This window comes from Macrobrachium rosenbergii, chromosome 54, assembly GCF_040412425.1.
Source record: "Macrobrachium rosenbergii isolate ZJJX-2024 chromosome 54, ASM4041242v1, whole genome shotgun sequence".
Classification (NCBI taxonomy): Eukaryota; Metazoa; Arthropoda; class Malacostraca; order Decapoda; family Palaemonidae; genus Macrobrachium; species Macrobrachium rosenbergii.
The window spans coordinates 35,159,386-35,183,861 of NC_089794.1; the positions used below are offsets into that span (position 1 = coordinate 35,159,386).

Below are 24,476 nucleotides of genomic sequence, written 5' to 3' on the forward strand. Positions count from 1 at the left end.
TGCTCTGGGGTGTTTGCCTGTGCCTATAGAACCAAGAGAGCACTAGGAGACTTGAACAAATCAGAAATCAAAATTCTGTTAACCCTTAAGTTTGTTCACAGTACTGAAGTAAAACCCAATGGATGTAAAGCAAGGCACCTGTGACTAGTAAGCCTGTCATATTGGAAAAGAAGTAACCTTACAATTTACATGAGACACAGTAGTTAATAACCTTTCAAAAGACTACACAGGTATCCTGAATGAAAGACGAAGAGGTGTAAGCTGATGAATTCCAGATATCTTCACCAAAGGTAATATACAGCCTTCCACCATTATAAGTATCAATTAATACAAGACCAACCATTTGTGAAAAATATCTTTTGAAACCAAAAATAGTAGAGTGGCACTGCCACGTGGTTGCACTCAAAGTAAAAGAAAATTCAAATTATGCTTTTAAGACTACTAGAGAAGGCTCAAACTTTATGAGCGGGAATGGATGGGTATATGATTAAGACCAGCCAATGGCAAGGGATTAAAATTCTTTTCCATCAGGATTAAGAATACCAGACTCCTATACGTTACATTGCAAAAAATTTCTGCTGAATTTCCACGCCTATCACAAATACAATAATATACCATTACTATAGACCAAAAGGGTACCTAAAAATTTCTTACAATCCAGGCAAAAGGGAGTGTGCAAAATAGAACTTTCCTAGATTAGTTAGAATGTATAAGGTGGAATTATGTCTGATGATGAAGTCAATAAATTATAATCAAATAAATCGTTTCTTTTCCTTTTTCAGAAAAGCAGACGTTTCAGATTTCTGGCCGCGGCCTGTTCTTTTACTCTCATGGACAGGCAGGAATGTCTGTCCACTTTCCAGACAGCCAAAATGAAATGATCATTGGTGCTCCAGGCGTCTTCAATTGGCAAGGTAAGTTTCATATCTTTCTCCTGTGTAGGGTAGAATTGAGATAGTAGTTTGGACGAGTGAAACAGGATCACCAGTCCAGAAACAAGAGAAGAAAGAGAGAAACTGGAGTGGAGAACGCTTTTAAAGGACAGACCAATGCCATTCTTAATTATATAAGTAACATATCAAAAATAAAATTATAGTCCCTGAGTAATCTGACTGATTTTATCCAAATGCTAGCGTACGTGACAAGGGTCACCAATCAGTTATAATGTAAATTTAAAGATCATCCACAAAAACTCTCAGAAAGACTGTATGTACTCATAATTATTTACACTCATTAGCACACATAAAAAATCTCATACAGTATTTTTCATACATTGCATTTGAAGTTCAACTCCTCCTTCTTTCTGATCTGACATAAAGTTGATCTCTAGCATTCCATCAGCAAATATTCAACTTAATACAGTATCCTTAAAGATGCTTTATTTGTTATTTCATCTTATGCCTTCTAATGCTAAATTGTAAGAGTATTTTTAAATTTATATTTCATTTTCTAGATGTTTCAAGGCTGCAAGTTTCAAATACTTTTTAAAAATACCAACATTCACCTTCTTCATATTATCACTATGGCTATTTCACTGTTACCAAACCCCAGTCTCCCTTTTCCTAAAAATAATTCTAATTTGGCTTTCAATCATGCTGGCACTGATATCCATAAATGGTGAGATCCCATTTCACAAAATTAAATAATTCTTGTGAAACTTCCATTCAGTTTGGGCACCTAGCCCTGTTTAATCTGTTCTGTCTCACATACGACGCAACACTTACTACAGTATTCTATTCCTTAGCCACAACTCAGTCAGTGAGTTTAATTTTGCTCCCTTTCTTTTTCATTGATATAGGTTCAGTTATCCTCGTGAGAGACAGCGGTCCCTTCCCTGATGTGAATACTTTTCGTCAGCCACAGTCTACAGTATCACAAGACAAGATGTTTGATTCTGTCCTGGTGCCTAACCCTTACTACACATATGGCACCCGAGACTTTGATCTCTCTGGATACGCTGTGACTTCTGGTAGATTTTTCAGCAAGGATCAGCTACTTTATGTCACAGGAGCTCCTAGGGGAGCATCTATGCATGGCAAGGTGTTGTACTATGAGTTAAGATTTAATACTGTACAGTATATGATAATAATGGAAATCATGTATACATGTAAACAGGATGAGAGCTGCTTGAAGTTTTGATAAGGCACCCAGCCACATAATATTGCACTGTAATTCCTTACCAAACTATGGTGCATTAACAATGATCCCCCTTAACCTTTCTTTTCTCTTGTCCATGCTTTTCTCAATGATTTGTCCTGAACACTTCTCCCACAATTATACCAGCCATCCTATTTTGTTCAAATGTATGCTGTACACTACTCAATATATATATAAAAATATATATATAATATATATATATATTTATGTATGTATAATATATATATATATATATATATATATATATATATATATATATATATATATATATATATATATATACAGGCAGTCCCTAGTTATTGGCAGGGTTCCATTCTGACGGTGTAACGATAACCGAAAATTGCCAATAACTAAAAATCAGCGATAATAGCGCCAATCTCCGGTTATTGGCACCACCGATAAGTGGGGATCGGCACCGATAAGTGGAGATCAGCACATATCAGTGCTGAAAATCCAGTTATCATTGTCGCTGGACAAGCCCCGTACAACAAGATCTCTGGTAACCGAGGCCGCCAATAACTGGGGACTGCCTGTATACAGTACACACACACACACACATATATATATATTTATATATATAAAGGCAGTCCCTGGTTAACGGTGGGCTCGGTTAATGACGATCCGGTTTTATGGCGCTTGTCTAGTGACGAAAATCGGCAATTTTAGGCGCCGAAAATTGCCGATTTCAGCTTATCGGCTCCGATAATTGGGTATTGGTGTCAATACATACCTAACAGAGGCACTGTTGACCAAAAATCGGCACTTTTCGGCGCCAATAAGCCCGAAAAGTGCCAGGAATCGCCGATTTTCGGTTAGTGGCGATTTTCGGTTATCATCACATGCCCAGGACGGAACCCCCGCCAATAACCGAGAACTGCCTGTATATGTTTATATACAGGCAGTCCCAGGTTAACGGTGGGTTCGGTTAACGGCAATCCGGTTTTACAGCGCTTGTTTAACCATGAAAATCGGCAATTTTCGGCACCAAAAATCGCTGGTTTCCATTTATTGGCACTGATAATTAGGTATTGGCACTAATACATACCTAACAGAGACGCCGATAACCAAAAACCGGCGCTTTTTGGCGCTGATAAGCTGCAAAAAAGTGCCGAAAATCACAGATGTTTGGTTAGTGGCAATTTTCAGTTATCATACACCCTCAGAACGGAACCCCCGCGATAACCGGGGACTGCCTGTACAGTATATATATATATATATATATATATATATATATATATATATATATATATATATATATATATATATACTGTATATGTGTGTGTGTGTGTGTGTATATATAGGGAGTCCCCAGTTTATGGTGAGGGTTCCATTCCTGGCAGCATGCCGTAACCTGAAAAACATTGTAAACTGGAACATCATAATAATAATGGGAATAAATGGTGCTTAAAGCACCGTAAAACCAGGTATGGCTCCATAAAATCAGGGTAACGGCTCTGAGAGCCAAGCACTATGAAGTCTAAATGCTGTAACCAAGGGACTGCCTGTGTGTGTGTGTGTGTGTGTATATGTGTATATATATATATATATATATATATATATATATATATATATATATATATATATATATATATATATATATATATATATATATATATATATATATATATATATATATATATATACACACACACACACATGGCAGTCCTCTGTTATTGGTGGGGTTCCGTTCTGAGGGTGTATTGATAACCGAAAATCACCACTAATCGAAAATCGGTGATTTTCGGGGCTTTTTCAGAGATTTTCAGGTCTTATCAGTGCCAAAAAGCACTGATTTTTGGTTATCAGTGCCTCTGTTAGGTATGTATTGGCGCCAATACCCAATTATCGGTGCCGATAATTGGAAATCGGCAATTTTGGCGCCAAAATTGCCGATTTTCATTGCTAGACAAGCACCATAAATCCAGATCACTGTTAACTAAGCCTGCCATTAACCAGGGACTGCCTGTATATATATATATATATATATATATATATATATATATATATATATATATATATATATATATATATATATATATATATGTGCAATATCTATGATACATTTTACTTTAGAAATTAAACAAATTAAAATATACAAGTACTGTATAACAATACAGTACTTGTACAGCATTGTAATAAAAATACTGTACAGTACAGTAGAGTTCAGTGTTTTCCTTAGAAACTTTTTCTGACTCATGACCTGGTTGCTTTCTCCTCTCTAGTTCCACTTACCACCACAGAGTGGCATTACCATATCTTTTCAACAAAGACTATTTTTGTCACTGGCTTGTTGAACTTGAGAATACACTTTCTCCTTCCTTAAAATTACAAATCAGCAACATTTTACTTGCAGAGATTACCTATCACACTATTAAGATGTATCAGTTTTGTTGATGTTTTTCCCTGTTTCCAAGAAACAAGTCACTAAAACTGCTGATAACTTGATTTCTATTTTCATACAAGTTCTATAGTTTAGTCTTTAATATTCTACCATATCTTTCAAAGTAGCTTACATTCTCAACCACTGATGGTCATTTATTTGATATCCCATGTTCAAGATATAAAGTTACCAAATAAAAAAATTATCTTCAGAATTTCTTCTCAAACCATCATTCTCCACTACAAAAATTCTCAACTAACATAACTGACCATCATCTATTATTCTGAGTGCACTGCAGTATAGGAGATAAAGACCATATTAGTCCCAAATTCTACTTAAAGTATCCTTTTCAGCATCATAGAATCTTGTTTACCTTTAACGTGACATCACATCTGATTCAGAATCACCCTTCCAGGTGCTGATATTTTCCTTTCCAGACTTTGAAACACAAACTCTAAATATCTGGGCTGAGTGGAGAGGAAGTCAACTTGGAGAAAACTTTGGAGCGTCCCTCGTTGCTGCTGACGTGAATGGAGATGGATTAAGCGATCTCATTGTTGGAAGTCCAACATACTCTGAGCCAAACAAGCCAGACATTGGAAGGATTCAAGTTTTCATTGGCACGACAGTAAGATGTATATTTTTGCATGTTTTCATAATTCAAAAACTAGTGGTACCCCAAAAATAGGAGTGACCTTGGCGAATGACAAAATAGAAGTTTTACCACACTCATCCTCTAATGACTATATCAAGGATAAAATTAACACAATCACTCAGCTGTTTCATATATCTACACATACTTAACATCAAAATCCTATACCTTCCCCTTGTTTTAGACAGCTCTATCACTGTCTTCACGATTAAACTTTCTTTTTATTCAAGCGTGTGTTTGAATAAAATTACCCATCCTCACAGCCTTCTCATGCAAAAGGAAAAAAGAAGAAACATCTCTACTTTCTAAATCCTAACTTAGTATCTTGGTGCAAGCCTTCTGTGACATATTACTCTGATAAACATACAGAAGATAATTTCCATCTTTAGAAAAATGTAATTTTGAAAAATAAAATTAACTTTTCATATGCAAATCTATTACGTTATGATGGCCTAAATCTGTAGTAGAACAATCTCCAAACACATCCCCAAAGCACATGAAGAATTCTGGCTTTCCCTGTCTGGATATGCATTCAAGTCCCTCAGCATCTCTACCACTGGAGCTGGTCATTATCAGCATAACAAGATGAAATACGAAGTACCAGTAAGTTGTGTAATATTTAGTAGAGTTCTGGGTTTATACATGAAAAAATAAATTTTATTTCTAAACATTACATTTGTTTCAAGGAAACTCATTGCTTTAAGACAGACTGTGCAGCTATTTAGGTAGGATGGCTCCAGTACTCCAAAAAAATCCTTTTGCTAGAAAGTACCCTAAGTGGATGTCAGGACCACTGACACTGTTAACCAAGAGAATAAATCCACTTCTGCCTCTTCTTCCTTTTGTTTATGCTAAAACTCAAGGAATTCTAAGCAAACTAAAGATTGCTTGATCAATGCATGGGCATTTCACCGAGCAAAACTTTGTTCTCAACCACAAAATTATCTTTTATCATCACCTCACTGGAAGAAAGGGAAACTGTTTTGCCAACACTTAGCTCTCCAGGGTGCTCCTGTAACGCCTGTCTCCTCAGAATTGTCCTCAGAATGTTGAAATTAGCATTACTACATACCCACCTGCCTTCTCTCCATTTAAGCATGGCCTTATTTTGTTTTGAATGCTGATGGGATGGACAACCTTAACTAGCACAAGCCTGATAGAAATATATGGTTTACCAAGTAAGACTCATGCAAAACTACAGACATTATCCTTTATATGAAAGATTCTGCTTAAATAAATTTAAAACCAAGGAAGATTAGGAGCAGGAAAAATGCTGCCCAAGAATTAAGAACACTTAAATCGGAGATTCATAAAGGGCAATGATTTCAATCTTGACAACAAATAAGGAAGATCTTGCAAAGGACGGTCTGATGAGGTTGGTTTACAGAGAAGCGAAGATGGCTTGCCTAAATGTGTGGTAAAAAGGATGACCTTAGAACGTATGACAATCACTATACAAAAAAAAATCCTAAATTGGGGCTGCCCATAGCTCATGGTCCCCCCTGGCCCTGCCTAAGTCAGGAATATAGAGGATGAAAAGGGAGAGGAGAAGGAGACAATTCTATCAAGATCAGACTTGCACTGGTTACCAACACTGTCATACAAGAATACTAACAGTAACTAAATGACTAAGAACCCACAAGTGGTGAATGGAGCAGAAAAATAAATGGTGTATGGAGCAAAGAAACAAAAAAGCATAAAACTGGGAAGAGGAGATGCTTGATTTGTAGATACCTCCCAAACTTCAGTATAATCTTCAAAGGGTCCACTCAGTTAAGTGATACAACAAAACTGGAAATAAGGGCTCACATATTTTCACATCCTGATGCAAGGAATAGGATTAGCAGTATGCCTTAACCTAAGCACAGGAGACTCATCTCAAATCGGGCATCACATATCCTAAGCTGATGTATAAAACACATTGGTTCTCCTACAGTTCAATACCTCCACCTGTAATATGATCTACATTATTCACTCCAAGTATGAATCTAAGCATTTCGCAATCAAATCTCTTCAAAATAACCTCCATTGTTCATATCAAACTCATTCATAATATGGAGCCCATACCAGGGTTCTGACATCACTAGACATCCATTTTGAAGTCTGAAAGATGAAAGAATTAGGAGAGCTGTGAATGTTTGGCATAAGCTGCACACCTGTGAAGCATTGGTTGGTAGAAGCAATTAATTTTTCCCATTTTTAATTTTCATTTTTGCACAAACAATGCTTTAATTTGGTGTTCATAAGTATGCTCAAACAAATTTTTTTTGATGTTTGCCAAGTAGGATATGCCATATCTTCTTCCTTAGAGACTCTCTCCTGCCTTTCCCATGGTTCGTATCTGGATTTTGGGCTAGATCTGGTGCATAATGGATTTTTGCTAGATCTGGTACTTAAGTCTTATCATGCCATTGCCCGTTGCTCATCATGCCTATTCACCTGCCTCTCCTCTGCTTGCTCAACACCTATTCTTCCCAATTTTGGTAATGAATGGGCACCTCTGAGCCTGGGAATTGGAGGCTCAGCTTTATAATCATGACAATCTATTAATGCCTCCTTTCAGCCTGACAGGCAGAGGACAAGGGATCAAGGTTTCCAGGAGTTGATGCAGCAGCCATTGCACATCTTCTGCCATTCCTCAACACTCATCTTCTACCAGGCAGTAAAGCAGATTCTTTCATGGATATAATGAAAGTAGTGGTAACCCACTCTATATCCCTGTTCCAATGTTTACAAACTCCATCATTTCCCTGCATCTTTGGAAAACTAACAGCATCAGTAATCAAGGACAGACAGTAACCTTCTCTCAAATATAGGAAATTTGGTCCACTGAAAGATTCACATCCAAGGACCTCTAGCTTTTTCCATGCTTTGAGAAAGACTTTTAATTTTCATTTGGGACATTTCAACTAATGATGTGTCCTCTATGTCTCCCCTCATCAGGAAGTCTGCATCTTTGAAATGTGTGAAGCTGAATACTCTTTTTGGCAACATCAGCCTTTCAGAGTTGAGTCTTGATGTAATTTGGTTAGGTTTTTCACTCCTGAGTTCATCACCATTAACCAGAAGACCAGCACTCAAGGTCATTCCACTGCCCAATGAGCCATACCAGCCTTGATGTCCAACAATAAACATGATCTTTTCCTTTAATATGCATGAGACATTCACTGCCTTAAGAGGACCAGGCACTTTATAGGCAAGGATTCTAAATTTTTCTTGTTGATGCATCAGTAGAGGATCTGGGCTTCCATGAGCATAGTATCTTATTGACTGAAGTGTATCATTCATCATGCACTCTCAGAAATTCCAAGGGATGAGGCAGGCCAATTAACGAATGACTGTGTACGAGATGAAGGATCTCTCAACTCTCAAGCCTTAAAAGGAGCTTGGTGGTTTCAGCCTTTGTGAATTCAGGTATGTAGAATTGTCAAAGAACCTGTGCCACCTTTACTTTGAGACATTATACATCTTCCTTTCTCAAGAGACAGTTTTCCACGGCCTAGCACAGCTATATCTCAAATAATGGGTTAATTGATCTCTGCACCTGTACTATCATGTAGATAGTGTACACAGTATCTGCCTTACATGCTTAATGTCTGACAACTCACAACACCTTACGAGAACAAGCTGGACACTTGATTTCTGTCCCAAGTATTTCATTATGGGTATATGTGCAGTGACCTGGAACATTGCTACTACAATTTTGGTTGAATATGTTTGATGGACTTTGCATGAAAATGTGTTGCATATCATATCAATCAATTTTCCTTTTAAAACTCCATGTCTCCACTGTAGAGAAGTAAAAGCCCTATAAGTCATAAACTTTTTTCTTCTTTCATTAGACTGTCGCTTAATACCAGGTTCTCAACCCAATACGCCACTAAGGTAAAAACATGTTCTATCTCCTCTAAAGCCTGCCCCTCCAACAAAGCATGGTTCACTCCTGCCTCTCTTTAATGTTATCTCTTCTCATACATTTTTGGATTTGAAAATCTTTTACCTCATTTATATATTGTAATTCTGAGCATCACTGACCTTCTCTGCCTCACTTAGTATATAATAGTATTGCACACACCTTACACAAATATGCACACAAAAATTTGTAAATGACAAATACTGCACAAATAATAATGCATTGACAATTAAAAATGCAGTCAATTCATGAATAACTGTAAATTTACCACTTAGCATACGGTACCAATTATTCTTAACATCATGATGAATGCATTCATTTACTCACATTATAAAAATTAATACAGTACTTGATTCTGATGTCTCATGTCCATCACAGGAGAGAAATATCCTGAAGCTAAGTAGTCATTCAGGTTCATCACAATCTCTTGCAAGATTTGGCACCACTCTGGCCCCTTCTGGAGACATAAATCATGATAGTTATGAAGGTAAGTTATTTGTAAAAAAATTCATATTTTTCATAAAAATTGCATGCGAGTCTACCCTGCTTTTTCTTACAATGTCACATTTTTTGTCTGTTTATTTTTCTTTCATGCCAGTGACTTGGCATCGTTCATGAAGGCAACTGTCTAACCCTTCCAGCAAAAATGTTTCCATTTCAATATTTTTTCATGAAAAGATGAATGCAAGGAATAAAGGTACAGCATTAGTAATTTCCAAAAAGTACAGTCACATCTTTCTTCTTATACAGTATATAAAAGTGAATGTTTGTATGTTTGTCCATATGTTTATGCTCTATAGAAATCCTCACTGCTTGACCAATCTACACAAAATCTGGCACATGGCCATCAATTGACCCAACTTAGATAATAAAGAAGGTTTCAAACCCGTACCCCTTCCTTTCCCCTTCCCCCTTCCCTTTGTAACTTATGTGGTAACTGCTTGACCAATCTAGACAAAATTTGGCACATGGTCATCATTTGACTCAACTTAGATAATAGGGTAGGTTTCAAACCCATAGCCCCTTCCCATTCCCCATCCCTTTGTAACTTATGTGGTATACAATTGACCAATCTAGACAAAATTTGGAATGTGGCCATCATTTGACCCAACTTAGATAAAAGGGTAGGTTTCAAACCTGTCCCCTATTCTCCTTCCACTTCCTGCATCCCCTTTCCCCCATACCTTTGTAACTTACCTGGTAACCGCAAGACCGACCTAGACAAAATTTGGCACTTGGCCTTCATTTGACCCAACTTAGGTAATAAGGCAGGTTTCAAATTAGTAGCCCCTTCCCCTTGCCCCCTTCCCTTTGTAACATATGTGGTAAATAAACTCTATGGGTTTATCATACCACATTTCATGTACTCAATACCATAGTATTGAAAATACTTTTCTTTCCTGTGATTAATAATTCTGTATCAATGTTTGCATTTAGGTTTAGAGGGAGGTGGTTTTAGGTTTAGTGGGGGGGTGTGCTTAGGTTTAGTGGGGGTGTGTGTGTTTAGGTTTAGTGGGGGGAGTGTGTTGAGGTTTAGCTGGGTTATGTTTAGGTTTAGAAGAGAGTGTGTTTAGGTTTAGTGGGGGTGTGCTTAGATTTAGTGGTGGTGTTTTAGTCAAGTGAGGAGGTGCGTTTAGGTTTAGTGGGAGGTTAATGGGACAGTCACCACAGTAATATCTGGATAAAATGAATAGTCACCACAGTAATACCTGGATAAAAGGGATAGTCAGCACAGTAATACATGGTGCACAGTCACCACAATAATGTCTGGGTAAAATAGACAGTCACCACAGTAATACCTGGATGAATGGGACAGTCAGCACAGTATAATTCTTGGATAAAAGGGACAGACAGTACAGTAGTAATACCTGGATAAATGAGACAGTCACCACAGTAATACCACCTGGATAAAAGGGACAGTCAACACAGTAATATTTGGATAAATAGAACAACCACCACAGGAATATATGGATAAACGTGACAGTCACCACAGTAATATCTGGATACAATGGACAGTCAACACAGTAATACCTGGATAAAAAGGGACAGTCAGAGCAGTAATACATGGATAAAAGGGACAAACAGAACAGTAATGCCTGGATAAATGGGACAGTCACCACAGTAATACCTGGATAAAAGGGAAAATCAACTACAGTAATGTCTGGATAAAAGGGACAGCCGCACAGTAATAACTGGGTAAAAGGAACAGTCAGAACAGTAATACCATATTTTACTTTACAATGATTTTCAACCACATATGGCAATCCATCATAATCCTTGCTTTTACTGTCCTCTCAGTATCCTTTCTGCGTGTAAACGCCAAAAAAAAACTTTTATGACTATGTGGTGGTGAAGATGAGTACTGTACTTGTAAATTCCTTAACCAACAACCTGGTCCTGAGTAAAGGTTTGCATTTAATTAAGAGAGCTTCAGTGATTTCCTCCCTTTCCACCTTGTAACTATGTGTGCCTTTACCATCTTTGAATCCTTTTTTCTGTTAAACAGATTCCATTTAAAAACAGTATACGTTTCCTCTTGTCCTTGCTCCTTTCTGTCTATATTTTTGTTTTTTTTACTGATCTTTCACACTCAACATATATTGCTGCTTTACTTTATGACAGATGTGGCTGTTGGAGCCCCTTGGGAAGATGATGGTAGAGGTGCTGTCTACATTTACCTAGGATCAATCTTCGGTCTCAGAAAAGAATTCTCCCAGCGTCTCACACCAGATGACTTCCCCAGTCATCCTCTGAGAGGTCTTGGCATGTCAATATCAAGGGGTATTGACATCGATGATAATGGCTATCCAGGTTAGCATGAAATGTTTCATCATTCACTTCTGGTAATAGTTTAGTTACACATGTTATTATGAAAATGCTACAAGCGTGCCAAGGCCCTACATTATGTCAAATTTTTAAGGGATAGCTTTCTTCATTATTTCCATTTTTTCCAGTCACAAGAATTGCTATTGTATAACCATAATAAAATAAGCAATGCTCAAAGAAAAATATCCCTCCTACATGCTAAACCTATGCCTTTGTGATACTGAAAACTTCCATTTGCTTTCATATTCCTAACCAATGATATCAAGCATCAATTTCTCATAACCCCAACCTGGTTATTCTAATCTAAATTCCTCTTTTCACCACACCAGATCTAGCAATTGGAAGCTTTATATCCGGACATGCCCTGGTCTTGAGGTCTCGAACAGTAGCATCACTGAAAGGACACTTGGAGTCTAATCCCCCAGCCTTGCAACTTGACTCAACAGAATTCTCACTCACTGCCTGCATTACATACAGCGGCTACAAGGTCCCAGCTTCTATTGGTATGCTGCTGAGTTGTAATTCTGTTTAGGTGGTTTAGCCCTTATATTTCATTTAGCTTCATTCTAGCATCAGCAGATAAAGCAGAACCAGTTTTCTATATAAAAGGGGATGGGAACTCAAGTACAAAGTGGAAGATGAAGTGGGAGAATCAAATACAGAAGATGAAAAAATAGGTTAGATCAATTTGTTCTTTACTTTGGTCTTTATTTTCGTATTAGTGAATGGTGTACAATAATATAACTATTCAATAATGTATACAGTACTTGGGTCAGTGTGATTACAGTAAAAAAACTCTTTGATTAACTTGATGAAGTTCTTACAATTCTTCATTTTCAAAATGATTACTTGAAATTTTCCCTAACAACAAAGTTACACTAGACAAGCTTCATTCCAGTATTCTATTAAAGTACTCCTACTTCAGAGATCAGAAGCTGTTAATTGATGGAAAACAGTGACCTCTGAGTGAATACCTGGCAATGATAGCTAGGTTAGTGTAAAGCCTGAGGCTATACACTGGCCTTTAAAATTTTGCCACTTAATCCAAACATTACTTTTTTCTAATTTAAGATGTTCCTTCACTACTCACTTTGGACTATGGGCATCATGCACCCAGGGCTTCCTTTTCGGATACCAAGCGAACAATGAAGAATGTTACACTAAGAGCCACAACAGGAAGAGTGGAATGCAAAACATTCCAAGTCAGTACAGAGGTAAGTAAAGGGGAAGAGTAAGTAAAGAGAAAGGGAAGGGTGCACATGATTACAAAATATGGATATGAAAATAGCAATAATAAAATGAGCCGAGGACAGCTGTTCACTAATGGGTAACCATCCACAAAAATTTCAATGAAGCAATATACTGTACATCCTTGTTAAAACTTAAACATTTCATTTCATAAAAATCACAATATCTAAGTTCTCTTTTATATGGAACCTTTACTTTATCTTTCAGTGTTGAAGTTTACAACAGAATTTAGTAGACATCAGCATATTTCATAAAATGATTCAATTTTGAAACTAATTGTTACACTGTACTACTTCATGGAAATCAGTTTTTTTTAATAAATCCATGCACAACTCTCAATAAAATACAGTAGTTCAATTCTTTAAAAAAAAAAAAACTTCAATGAATCTTGACACAGCATCAGTGAACCTAGAAGGGTCAGCACTTGGATCCAGAAACCCCTCCCTTAGCCCAAAATAATAATTGGCATTGCCTCCAGTGCGATGTGACAAAAGGGCTTCAGTGAAATTCTTCCACTCATGTCTCTCCAGTAAAATAATCTTCCAAAGATCTCCAGCCTCATAGTTCTCATGAAAGTTTTTATGGGGCTTTTAATTCTTCTGGTTCCCTCAGGAGTTCAGCTGATTACCTCATACTGTGCTGGATTAGACTGGAATGTAAAATTTCGGTCAAAGGCCAAGAGCTGGGACCTATGAGGTCATTCGCTGCTAATTATCACAACCTGTTTTCCTTCTCTACCTCCCTTTCATCATTATCTCATCTACAAATAGAACATCTGTAATTTTCCTTGTGGTGTTTCTTACTGTCCTGCCATCTGACTCCAATATTTTTTTTAAGCCTTATTCTCAACTCAGTAAAATATTTTAGTCAGTTTTATCATCATACTATGATCCATGTCCATATAGCAGTAGAGATCTTATTAGATTAATGTATAATTTTACTTTTGTACTTACAATCATTTCAGTATACTGTACTGTATTTTATTTCTAAATCTTATTCAACCTGCCCAATGCCTGAATGACCTTTTTTTCGTTTCACTAAATTCCAGCTGAAGAAAACCTGTTTAGGATATAAGCATTCCTGAATGTTTGAAAGGTTCACCTCTGGTGTTATTTCACCCCTTTGCCTTTGTGTATACTCTGTCCTCATTATCTCTCTAGATAAATGATGCATACTGTTAAGCAAGCTTTGTTGATTAAAACAGCATCATCTGCATACGTTAAGTCTGTCAAGTTTCTTGAAACATTCCATCTCCAACCAAAGCCCCATTTGTGTCACAAAAGTAACCCCAACCCCTACCACAAGAGCAAAAAATCTAAAATGTGAACCATCAAAAACCACTGAATGAATTGCTTTCAAATTTAAGTCCATGTAGCTCAAGTGGAATTCTTGTGCACTGGGGTCAGGAGAGTTCCATCTAAGCAAAAGTCTAATTACTGTTATGTTTATAATGCAAAAAGTTAAGATACATATCATAATTCTTCCCAAACCTGCTGATTTTTTTTCTTAAAATAAATATCTGTAAAAAGTATAAGAAAGGAGTTATCAGCATTGAATATTTGCAGGACAATACTTCAAATCCATAGCCTTATTAACTTTCTCATTTTTATTACCCAAGGCAAACAAAATCGATCCCAGACGACCCATCATAGTGAGCTTTGAATATACAATTCCTGATGTTCCTGAACAGCAACTGTGTAAGTATCATGTTACTACCATTTACATTCTTTATGATTACTTTTTATGACTTACATAATTCACAATCAGTTCTCAATCAAGTTTACCCTAAATCCTTTAAGCTGATTCTTTTTGAGGAAAATTCTGCATTACCTTCAAAAGAAGCAAGCCCTATTAACATAATTCAGATTTTTCTCTCTCTCCTTAGAATAATGGAGTCTGATTTGGGCAGCTATGATCATCTCTTTTTCTTAACTATAATCTTTCACCATTTTATAACCTTCACTATTCTAAACTACATGAAGGCACTACTTGATGCAAATCAGTCACTGAGGAAACAAGGTACAGTATTCACTTGAACAACAGACAGATGACACATAGAATGTGGACTATATGAAGTGAGGATTGCCAAGTTCTATTAGGAGATTTCTTTCTGCTAATTATTATTCATAGTGGTTTGGATTTTATGACACATCTTTCTTGAGCTTACTTAGTCCCAAGAAGACTGATATGAGCTCATGTCTAAGGATCAGAGAGTGATGAGATGGCTTGGTCATGTAGAAACAATGACAACAGGCTGATGTAAAGAGTATACAATTCAGAAATGGAAGACCTGCCTAGAAAGTAATGGATATGTGGCGTGAACCTGTTAAGAAAAAAATTTTATTTATGAGGCCAATAAAAACAAAGTTTATAGTCTCTGAAAAATTACCATAGGAATCATACCGAATCAAAGTCCTTCAAAAGAAGGCATTGTGCTTACCCCATACAAAAAAAGGGGGGGGAAAAGCACGTTAAAAGGAGATGAAGAAGACTGGAACATGGGTTAATTAGGATAGTAGTGCTTACCTGTCTTTCATTCATTCAAATGCAGAAATTCGGCCAACTGAGATCTTGAATCAATTCCAAATCATTGCTGTAATAAAAAAAAAAATGGTTTCTTAGCACTCAGTTCCTGACTTTAAGTTTGAATGAAGCATCATTAATATCATCAATTTAGAAAGTTACAATACCTCTTGGTTTACTCATTTGTTACCTACTTTCAATCACAATCTACGTACATAATGACATTTTTATTCATCATCTAGACCTGGGCTAAACAAGGCTTGATGCTGCTGATTCTGCTATTCATAATAAAAGTCACTTGATGTTCCTAAAATTTCCTAGTTCCACAACAAATTCTGCCTTTTTATATCAAAATCTGTGATTTTGGTTGGTGGATGACATACACTAATGAGTGATAATATATCTACCACAACCATCTACTGTACTGGCAAACATTAATGGATATTCTTTTATTTTGGAATAAATATCAGACTTTCATCTTTCTATCAGACTGTTCAGCATCACTTAGATAGTTACTGTACTTGATTCCAACTCAGTGAATTAATGGCTTAACACATTCCAGGCACTCAACAGTAAAACCCATTACGTACAAGAGAACTTTCACGTTATAAATGTAAGGAAAGCTTTGCACTAAAAACAAAAGACATACAGTAGCTATGAATTCAATTTAGCAGGGGTACTTTAAATAGCATTTTGAACCAGAATTGCAGGGCTTAGACCCAATTCATGCACTGTTAACATTCATCATTATTTCTTGTTTTCAGATCAACCCAAGACTGACAACACAGAGCCACAGAGCTTCACCTACCCCATTCGTATTGTGACTGACTGTGAAGACAATGGAAATAACATTTGTGAGATTGATTTGCATGTTGAAGCTGACTTCAGAAACTTCAGGCAAGAGAGTGCTAGTTTTTCCAGTGTTACATATTTTACGGTTAAATGACATTACAGTACAGTAATCTTTCTCCCATAATTAAAAAAAAATGCCATGTTCAGAAATAAAACCTGCAGGTTCAACGACCTTAAGTTCTATTAGATCATCTGCTGCTATCTACATATGAGTTCAGAAAATGTACATAAAAAGCCTTTTTCCGACAGAAAATAACACTGATTACATCATCCTTATCGTTACAGGAAAGAAGTGAATAATAATGATGAACCTTTCTCATTATTTTTATCATTATTATTTTATTCAGGGATGATGAAAACCTTGTGATTGGAGGAATAAAGCGACCTGAACTTGAGATTTCTGTTAGTAATTTAGGAGAGTCAGTATTTCTACCAAATGTCTCCATCAGCGTGCCAGAGCCTTTTGTCCTGTTCATGCCCACTTCCCACAGCTGCCAATTTCCCAGCAAAGGCAGCAGATCACACCTTGTTTGCCAGCTGAAAAACCCAATTCTGAGGGATAATAAGGTCAGTAACTTGAAGTATAGATTTTTAATACAAAGGCTACTAAGATGAATAGCTGAATGCCTTTATGCAACCTAGGTCTGAAAAAAAAGGGAGAAAAAAAGTGAGACCCAGGTATTAAAAAGAAGTTAGATTATACATGTCTCTTCAAAAATTAGGGAAATATTTCTGTAGTTAGGCAGTACAATAAAGGGAAGACGTATTGCCACTATACCGTTGTATAATTGTTTGTGAAACCATATGCCAGTTTCCACCATATAACTTGAGTCAAGCAATGCTCAACACATATAAAAGTGTACAGGCTTACCCTTCAACACTGACATTGGTATGTGCTATCCACTTGCAGATCATGCACACCAACTAAAGAAGAAGGTGAATATTAGATTAAACTGATTAAAACATCATTTATGCCAGTAATTATTGCATCCATGTTGATACCCAATAATAAAAGAAAAATACTGAAAATTACAAGTATAGTACAGATCACTTATCTAAATAACTCTCAGTGGAGCAAACTGATAATAATGGTCAGCCAAAAGTAAATGAATAAGAGGAGCAAACAAATTTCACATTAAACCAATTTCACTAACAAAAGAATGAGAATGAGTCAGTGGTTGGGTTAGCGGTTCCTGGGATATCCCTGAGGGTAGCCCACAATTCAAGAGTCCATTTCAGGGTTTCTTGGTATGGATCCCCTGGTTGACAGCTCTAAATTTCATAGTGGATTAACAACTGGGAACTCTCAGTTTCATATTGGGTTAATGGGATATTTTTCTCTTGAAGAATTTATCCTCCAATAGGCACATCTTAAATACTTCCTCTGAGGAAGGTAACAAAAATAGAAATCCATGTACAGTATCATAACTGCACATTGGTAATCAGTACCTCATAAAATCCTTTGCTTTATTCCAATCACTAATACTTTATCACTGTATAGCCTTTTATACGCATGCCATACTTATAACATTGCATTCATATTTTTAATGCATATTCTTGTCCTTTTCTTGACAAAACTGAAATATAAGCAATTTTTATAATTAGTAATCTTGCCCTTATCTATTATTTTCTTCTTTTGCCCAAAGAGAGCTTCACACTCTTTCATAGTGTGTTATACTTTACTCTGTGTCCACTGCCAGAACAAAAAAGTTCTGAGCTGGCTTTATTTCATCTGCCAGGCCACTATTTCTCCTATTTGTGAAGGTCAATAACCCTCAGAATGTTTAGTTTGAAGACTGCCTCTTTCATCGAGGTACCAAAGTATGAAATTTTGACCCAGCTTCTGTTTTCACAAAGTCCTAAATATCTTCCTCCTTCCAAGAGGTTCAATGACATTCTTGAAAGTTAGATCCCATTCTTTTCCTATCCTCCATTTTCAAATTTTCATTCAGGTCTGCTTTAAGGAAAAGCAGTGGTTGGTATGTTCCCTTAGCATGCCTCCATTAATTTAACTCACAGCAAACTATCTTCTTTCCAGGATACAGTAGTAGTCATAATTGACCCAAGCCAGGTAACAGATGCCACACAATCAACACAGCTGACAGTTAACGTGGAAGCAGCAGGGGAAGGAATAGAAATTCAAGCACAGGACAATCACCTGAGTACAGATATTCAGTTGTTAGCAGATGCTGAGGTGAAACTCCAAGGGTAAGCATTTGAAAATAAGCACCATCACAACATTGCATGCAAACAGGCATTCAAAGATCTTGCTGCTAGAGCCAAAGCTACTAAAGTCACAAAATTCTTTTACAATATAGTGTACTTTATGCATGAACAAATGTTGTCACGTAATCATTAACACCCATATTACTCAAGTGACATACAGCAGTTCTTGATGTGTGTACAGTCCAAGTAGTGACAATGTTTAAAATTAATACGAAAACACTTCTTAGCCTTTTCAAGTGACACTGCATCCCTTGCACTACTAAGCTTATATAGTGGTTAGATCTTGAAAAGCCCTTACAAATGTACCTGCTCTCAAATCGTGATGCTCCCTAGACTATGAAAGTGTGTAGAAAATTATATATATAGGCAGTCCCTGGTTTACGGCAGGGGTTGTTCCCAGTGGCGCGCCGTAACCTAAAAAATGCTGTAAATCGGAACATCATAATAATAATACTGTAATGGGATAACATTGGGAATAAATGGCACTGCCATAAGCACCATAAAACTGGGTAAGGCACCGTAAAATCAGGTTAATGGTGCCGTGACCCAAGCACCGTAGAGTCAGAATGCCATAAACCGAGACCACCATAACCCAGGGACTGTCTTAATGTATCCACATAACCAATGCATATAGTTCAACTGGGCACAGAGTGTTTTGAAGTGTATTCTCCCCTTAAACAAGAATGAATGCAAGTTTAATGCCTATGCAGAACAGTCCATAACCCAGCGGTCTGGTTATAATACTACTGTATATACATACTGCAATAATAATAATAATAATAATACTGTAATAATAATAATAATAAAGTACAGGCAGTCCCCGGTTATCAGCGAGGGTTCCATTCCGACAGCGTGATGATAAGCAAAGATCGCTGATAACCAAAACTCTGCAATTTTTGCCGTTTATTGTTGCCGATAACTGGATATCAGCGCCTCTGTTAGGTATGTATCGGTGCTGATAAGTGGAAATCGGCGCTGAAAATCGCTGATTTTTGTCACTAGACAAGCGCCGTTAAACCAGATTGCCGATAACCGAGCCCGCCGATAACCAGGGACTGTCTGTAATAATAATAATAATAATAATAATAATAATAATAATACAGGCAGTCCTCGGTTATCGGCGGGGATTCCATTCTGGGGAGTGATGATAACCGAAAATCACCACTAACCGAAAATCGGCGATTTCCTGTGCTTTTTCAGCGATTTTCGGGCTTATCGGCACTGAAAAGTGCCGATTTTCGGTTATCGGTGCCTCTGTTAGGTATGTATTGGCACCAATAACGAATTACTGGCACTGATAAACGGAAATTGGCGATTTTCGGTGCCGAAAACTGCCGATTTTCATCGCTAGACAAGCCCCATAAAACCGGATCGCCATTAACCGAGCCCACCGTTAACCGGGGGCTACCTGTACAGTAATATTAATAATAGTAATAATAATAATAGTGAAGCATGATAATAATAATAAGAGCAAAAGCCAACAAGACAGGTAATCTAATATCATTTTCTAACCCAAGCCAAAGAAAACAATGAAAAGAAGACAGATGACTCAACTCTGAATGAACTGACAGACCTCCCCTAAAGGAAGAAAGGTTTTACTTTCAGAAGAACTGAAGCTAGGGGAAAATGTCAAAGTCTAGCAGTAGAAGGAAAGAAAAGTTTCTAAAGAATGCAATTCAAGGACCACCAGTTTCCTAAATCATTATAGCACAAGACGAATTGCCATATCAAAATGCTGAGTAAACTTATGATACCTCCATGTTTCATGAAAAGAGTTGTCAATGGGTCTCTGAATTTACCATTTAGAAAATTGAATGGAGAAAATATAGCTTAGCTATAAATAGAAATACTAAAAGATAAATCCCTTTAATGATAGAAATGACTCCTAAACAGGTAAGACCATACAAAAAACATGATAGGACAAATGAATAATCTTTATGACTTTCCTTTAAGTTCACAATTTCCAAGATCATTTGCAAAATAGTGACGATTTTAACTTAAACTTTACCCAGATCACAGACAGATTTATACAGTCTAAAAGGACAAACCTCAAGGCTATGTTCTTCATAGGATTGGCACCCCAAAAATAGGTTGAAATTTAACCCAACAGGCTTTCTTCATTTCTCCTCTCAGATTAATGAGTAAGCCATATGATGCCTGACAAGAAATTAAGCTAATACAGATTTTTTATATCAGTGACATAGCTGCACAGTTTGTAAGGTGTCAAAGAAACGAGCAGGTAAAGGTTACTGCTGCTTTATTACAGATCCAGGCGGCTTATATTGCGGCCGACTGACGTCCGAACCGTGAGAGACAATGGAATTGACTGTGACCTGAGGTCGAAACAATAAACAATAATATGCAGTGAACAGTACAAATTACAATACAAAACATACAGAGCTACAATATAGATACAGTCTTGATGCCTGTGAATGAAGAAACATGGGATACACAATGTGTGACATTGTATAAATACCATAAAGTAAAAATGATTAAAATCGTGACCTGGCACGTTTTAGGCGTGACTAATGAGCTTGAAGAAAATGAAGTCACCAAAGAAAACAAGCTCAGCGGAGACTTAATTAATGGCGCCGCCGAAACACTATCCTGGCGCCAATGTGGTGACTTTTAAATCTCCCAAGACGAGGGGACGCGTCTGAGTTAATCCCTGTACCTGGTGGGGCGCTGAAAGGTGCCCGCGGCTCCTTGAAGATAACTGAGGGCCTCCGCCTGTGAGGCTGCTGTTTGGCGGTCCCTTCCTGGGCGGCAACCGCGCCTGCGGGGTGAGGGCGTGCTGGAGTGCGTTTGGGCGGAAGGGGGTGCTGCGTCGCTGCGGGACTCTCGACAGGAAGGCGGGCTTTAGCGGTCTATGAAACCCAGTCGTTCTTGCCTGGGAGTGCCAGCTGGAACGCATGCTTGCTGTTCCGCTCAGCGCAGCGGAAGGAAGGTCCCCTGTAGGGCTTAGTTAGTGGTGGACGGACGGCGTCGACTCTGGCAAAAGCGTGGGTGGCGGATGACAGCTGTGCGGCATGAAGGTGGTTGCTCTGTCGATGTATGAGCGCCTGCAAGGGCGAACTTGCCGGCCCGCGTTGCGGGCCTCTGCAGAGATGGGGGAGTGGCGATCATCCGTCGCGAAGCTCTCCCACACCACGAGGGGTTCCCCATAGGGTTTTGTTCAGCTGCGGATGGGGTGCCGTCGGCTCTGGGGCGGTCCTCAACCGAGGAGGACCCACGGCAGCTGATGTTTCCAGTCCTCGGCGGTGCAGCGGGCCATGAGGATGACTTTAGGGACCTGTGGAACCGTTCAACCAGGCCGTTGGCGCTGGGTTGTGCGCTGTGGTGGTGGGTGCGTGGTTCCCAGCAGTTGAGCCAGGGCAGACCACAGCTCGGAGAGGCGGGGCCCCTGTCGGTTGTGATGTGGTCGGGGCGCTTGGCGGCTAACAACTGGAGAGCAGGGCCTCGGCGCCGCCAGCGCTGGCGGTGGCTTCTTGCATGGGCGTGGCCGGGCCACCTCGTCGAGCGGTCTACCACCGTGAGGAGGTATCTGGATCCGCCTGATGGGAAGGGGCCCGGCGAGCGTCGATGGGATGTGGCGAGCGGCGCGCCCTGGCTGTGAACTCCCTACCCCGACTGCGTGTGACGACCCACTTTACTGGTCTGGCACCAGGCACTGTTTTGCCCAGGCTGTGGCGTCTTTTGCACCCGTGCCAGACGAACTTTGAAAGCAGTTTGGCGTGGTCCCTGCCGGAGGGTGTGAGAGGCCGTGAATGATGTCGAATACCTGGCGCGGCGTGAGGCTGGAACCAAGGGGCGGGGCTGGCCTGTGCTGATGTCACAGAGCAGGCTGGGGCCTCCGGGGCGAGGTCCGTCCCCGCCATGAGGATGTGATGGCGGTGCGGTATGCTGGGGTTTCTGGGTCAGCGGCCTGTTCTCTGGCAAGGTCCTGGTAGTCTACACCAAGCTGCACTGCGTTCAACTCGACTCTGGAGGGCGTCTGCTACGGGATTTTTCTTGCCGGGGAGGTACCTGGCGGAACAGGTAAATTCGGCTATGGCTGAGAGGTGGCGCTGCTGTCACGGAAGACCATGCGTCCCCCTGCTTCGTGAAGGCGTGAACCAGTGGCTGGTGGTCTGTGAAGATTGTGAAGGCGTCCTCCAGGAGGAACTTGAAGTGCCGAACTGCGCGGTACATCGCGCCAGAGTTCCCTGTCGAAGGTGCTGTCAGCGGGACTCTGCGGGACTGAACTTCTTGCTGAAGAAGGCGATGGGCTGGGGCCACCGTTGATGATTTGCTCCAGAACAGCACCGCGAGGCAAACGTTACTGGCGTCTGTCGTCAGCTGGAGGGGAGCCTTGGGATCCTGGTGTGCCAAGGCGGTTGCCTTAGCGAGAGGCGACCTTCGTCAGGAAAGAGCCTGCTGCTGGCTGGGTCCCCAAGACAGGGACTTCGGTTGACCCTTTAGGACTTCCGTCAGGGGGCCGTGGTGTCTGTGATCGGGGATGAACCGCCTGTAGAGTTTACCATCCCAAGGAACTCCTGGACGGCCTTGATGGAGGTGGAGTGTCGGGAACTTGGCTCGGCTGCCACTTTTGATGTAAGAGGGCGGACGCCTGTCGGAGAACACCTCGTGACCAGAATTCTGCTTTCTGGGCGCTTGAGAAAGAGTACACTTGTCAAAGCGGACGAGCGAGGCCGTTTTCTTGGAGGCGCTGGAGGACTGCTTTGATGTGCCTCTGGTGTTCGCTGTGAGACCTGGAAAATATGAGAATGTCGTCGACGTAGCAGACGCAGAATTTAGGTCCCCAGGATGCTGTCCATGAGCCGCTGGAAGGTGGCCCCGGCGTTCCTCAGCCGGGTGGAGCGGCGAACACAGGACCCGAAGGGGCGTGATGATGGCTGTCTTTGGTACATGTCTCTGGCGCAACAGGTACCTGGAAATAAGATTTAAGAAGGTCCAATTTAGTGAATATTTTTGGCCCGTGAAAGGAGGCCGTGAGGTCTTGCATATTGGGCAGAGGGTAGTGGTCGGGCTCCGTTGCAATGTTGAGCACGCCTGTGTCGCCGCAGGGTCTCCAGGAGCCGTCCGGTTTCTGCACCATGTGGAGGGGGAGGCCCATGGACTGGAGGCTTTCCTGCAGATGCCCATCTGTTCCATCTCCGCGAATGCTTTTTTTCGCCTCCCTGAAGGCGCTGAGGGGAAGCCCTGGGAACTTCGCGATGTCCGGGGCCCTTTAGTCACTATATGGTGGTATATGCCGTGCTTGGCTGGGGCCCCGGGGACTTGGCGGCTCGGGCTTAAACACCTCAGAACTCCGACAAAGGTGTGCATACTGGTGGGGGCGGCGGCGCTGATGGTGGGTCTGGGTCCCGCCGTTAACGGAGAGACTGGCAGGAGTCGGTGTCGAGGAGGCGCGCCCCCACGCCGACTAGCAGGCGAGTGCCAGAAAATCGGCCCCAGGAGTGGGGTTCCCCTCGTCGCGGCGATGAAGTCCCAGGAGTAACTCTGGCCCAGGATGGAGATTGACAGGAGCCTGGTGCCGTGGAGAGGATGGGGTTCCGTTGGCGGCCGTCAGGAAGGCGGCCGGGTCTGGTGTCTGGTTGCGGTCCTCTCTGGATGCTGGGAAGACCGACTTAAAAGGCTCCTGTGTCGACCAGCATCATCCTGCCGAGACGGTGTCGCGGACGTAAAACCTACTGTTT

The 24,476-nt window shown here is 40.0% G+C and overlaps 1 protein-coding gene across 4 annotated transcripts in view; it reads left to right on the top strand.

The window, feature by feature from the left end:
- LOC136834965 (integrin alpha-PS3-like) overlaps positions 1–24,476 on the top strand; it is a 67,330-nt gene that overhangs the window by 13,161 nt on the left and 29,693 nt on the right. For 3 of the 4 annotated variants that reach the window (XR_010851942.1, XM_067097906.1, XM_067097907.1), the window contains exons 6-16: positions 783–914; positions 1,799–2,040; positions 4,953–5,165; positions 9,481–9,589; positions 11,725–11,913; positions 12,258–12,431; positions 13,000–13,142; positions 14,795–14,873; positions 16,464–16,596; positions 16,899–17,118; positions 18,590–18,759. Coding sequence is in view for 3 of the 4 variants with exons in the window: in XM_067097906.1 (XP_066954007.1) it covers positions 783–914; positions 1,799–2,040; positions 4,953–5,165; positions 9,481–9,589; positions 11,725–11,913; positions 12,258–12,431; positions 13,000–13,142; positions 14,795–14,873; positions 16,464–16,596; positions 16,899–17,118; positions 18,590–18,759 (1,804 nt within the window). In the remaining variant the exon portion in view is untranslated. Of the gene's footprint in view, positions 1–188; positions 291–782; positions 915–1,798; positions 2,041–4,952; positions 5,166–9,480; positions 9,590–11,724; positions 11,914–12,257; positions 12,432–12,999; positions 13,143–14,794; positions 14,874–16,463; positions 16,597–16,898; positions 17,119–18,589; positions 18,760–24,476 lie in introns of those variants that run through there. The other variant, XM_067097908.1, reaches the window with a different exon arrangement.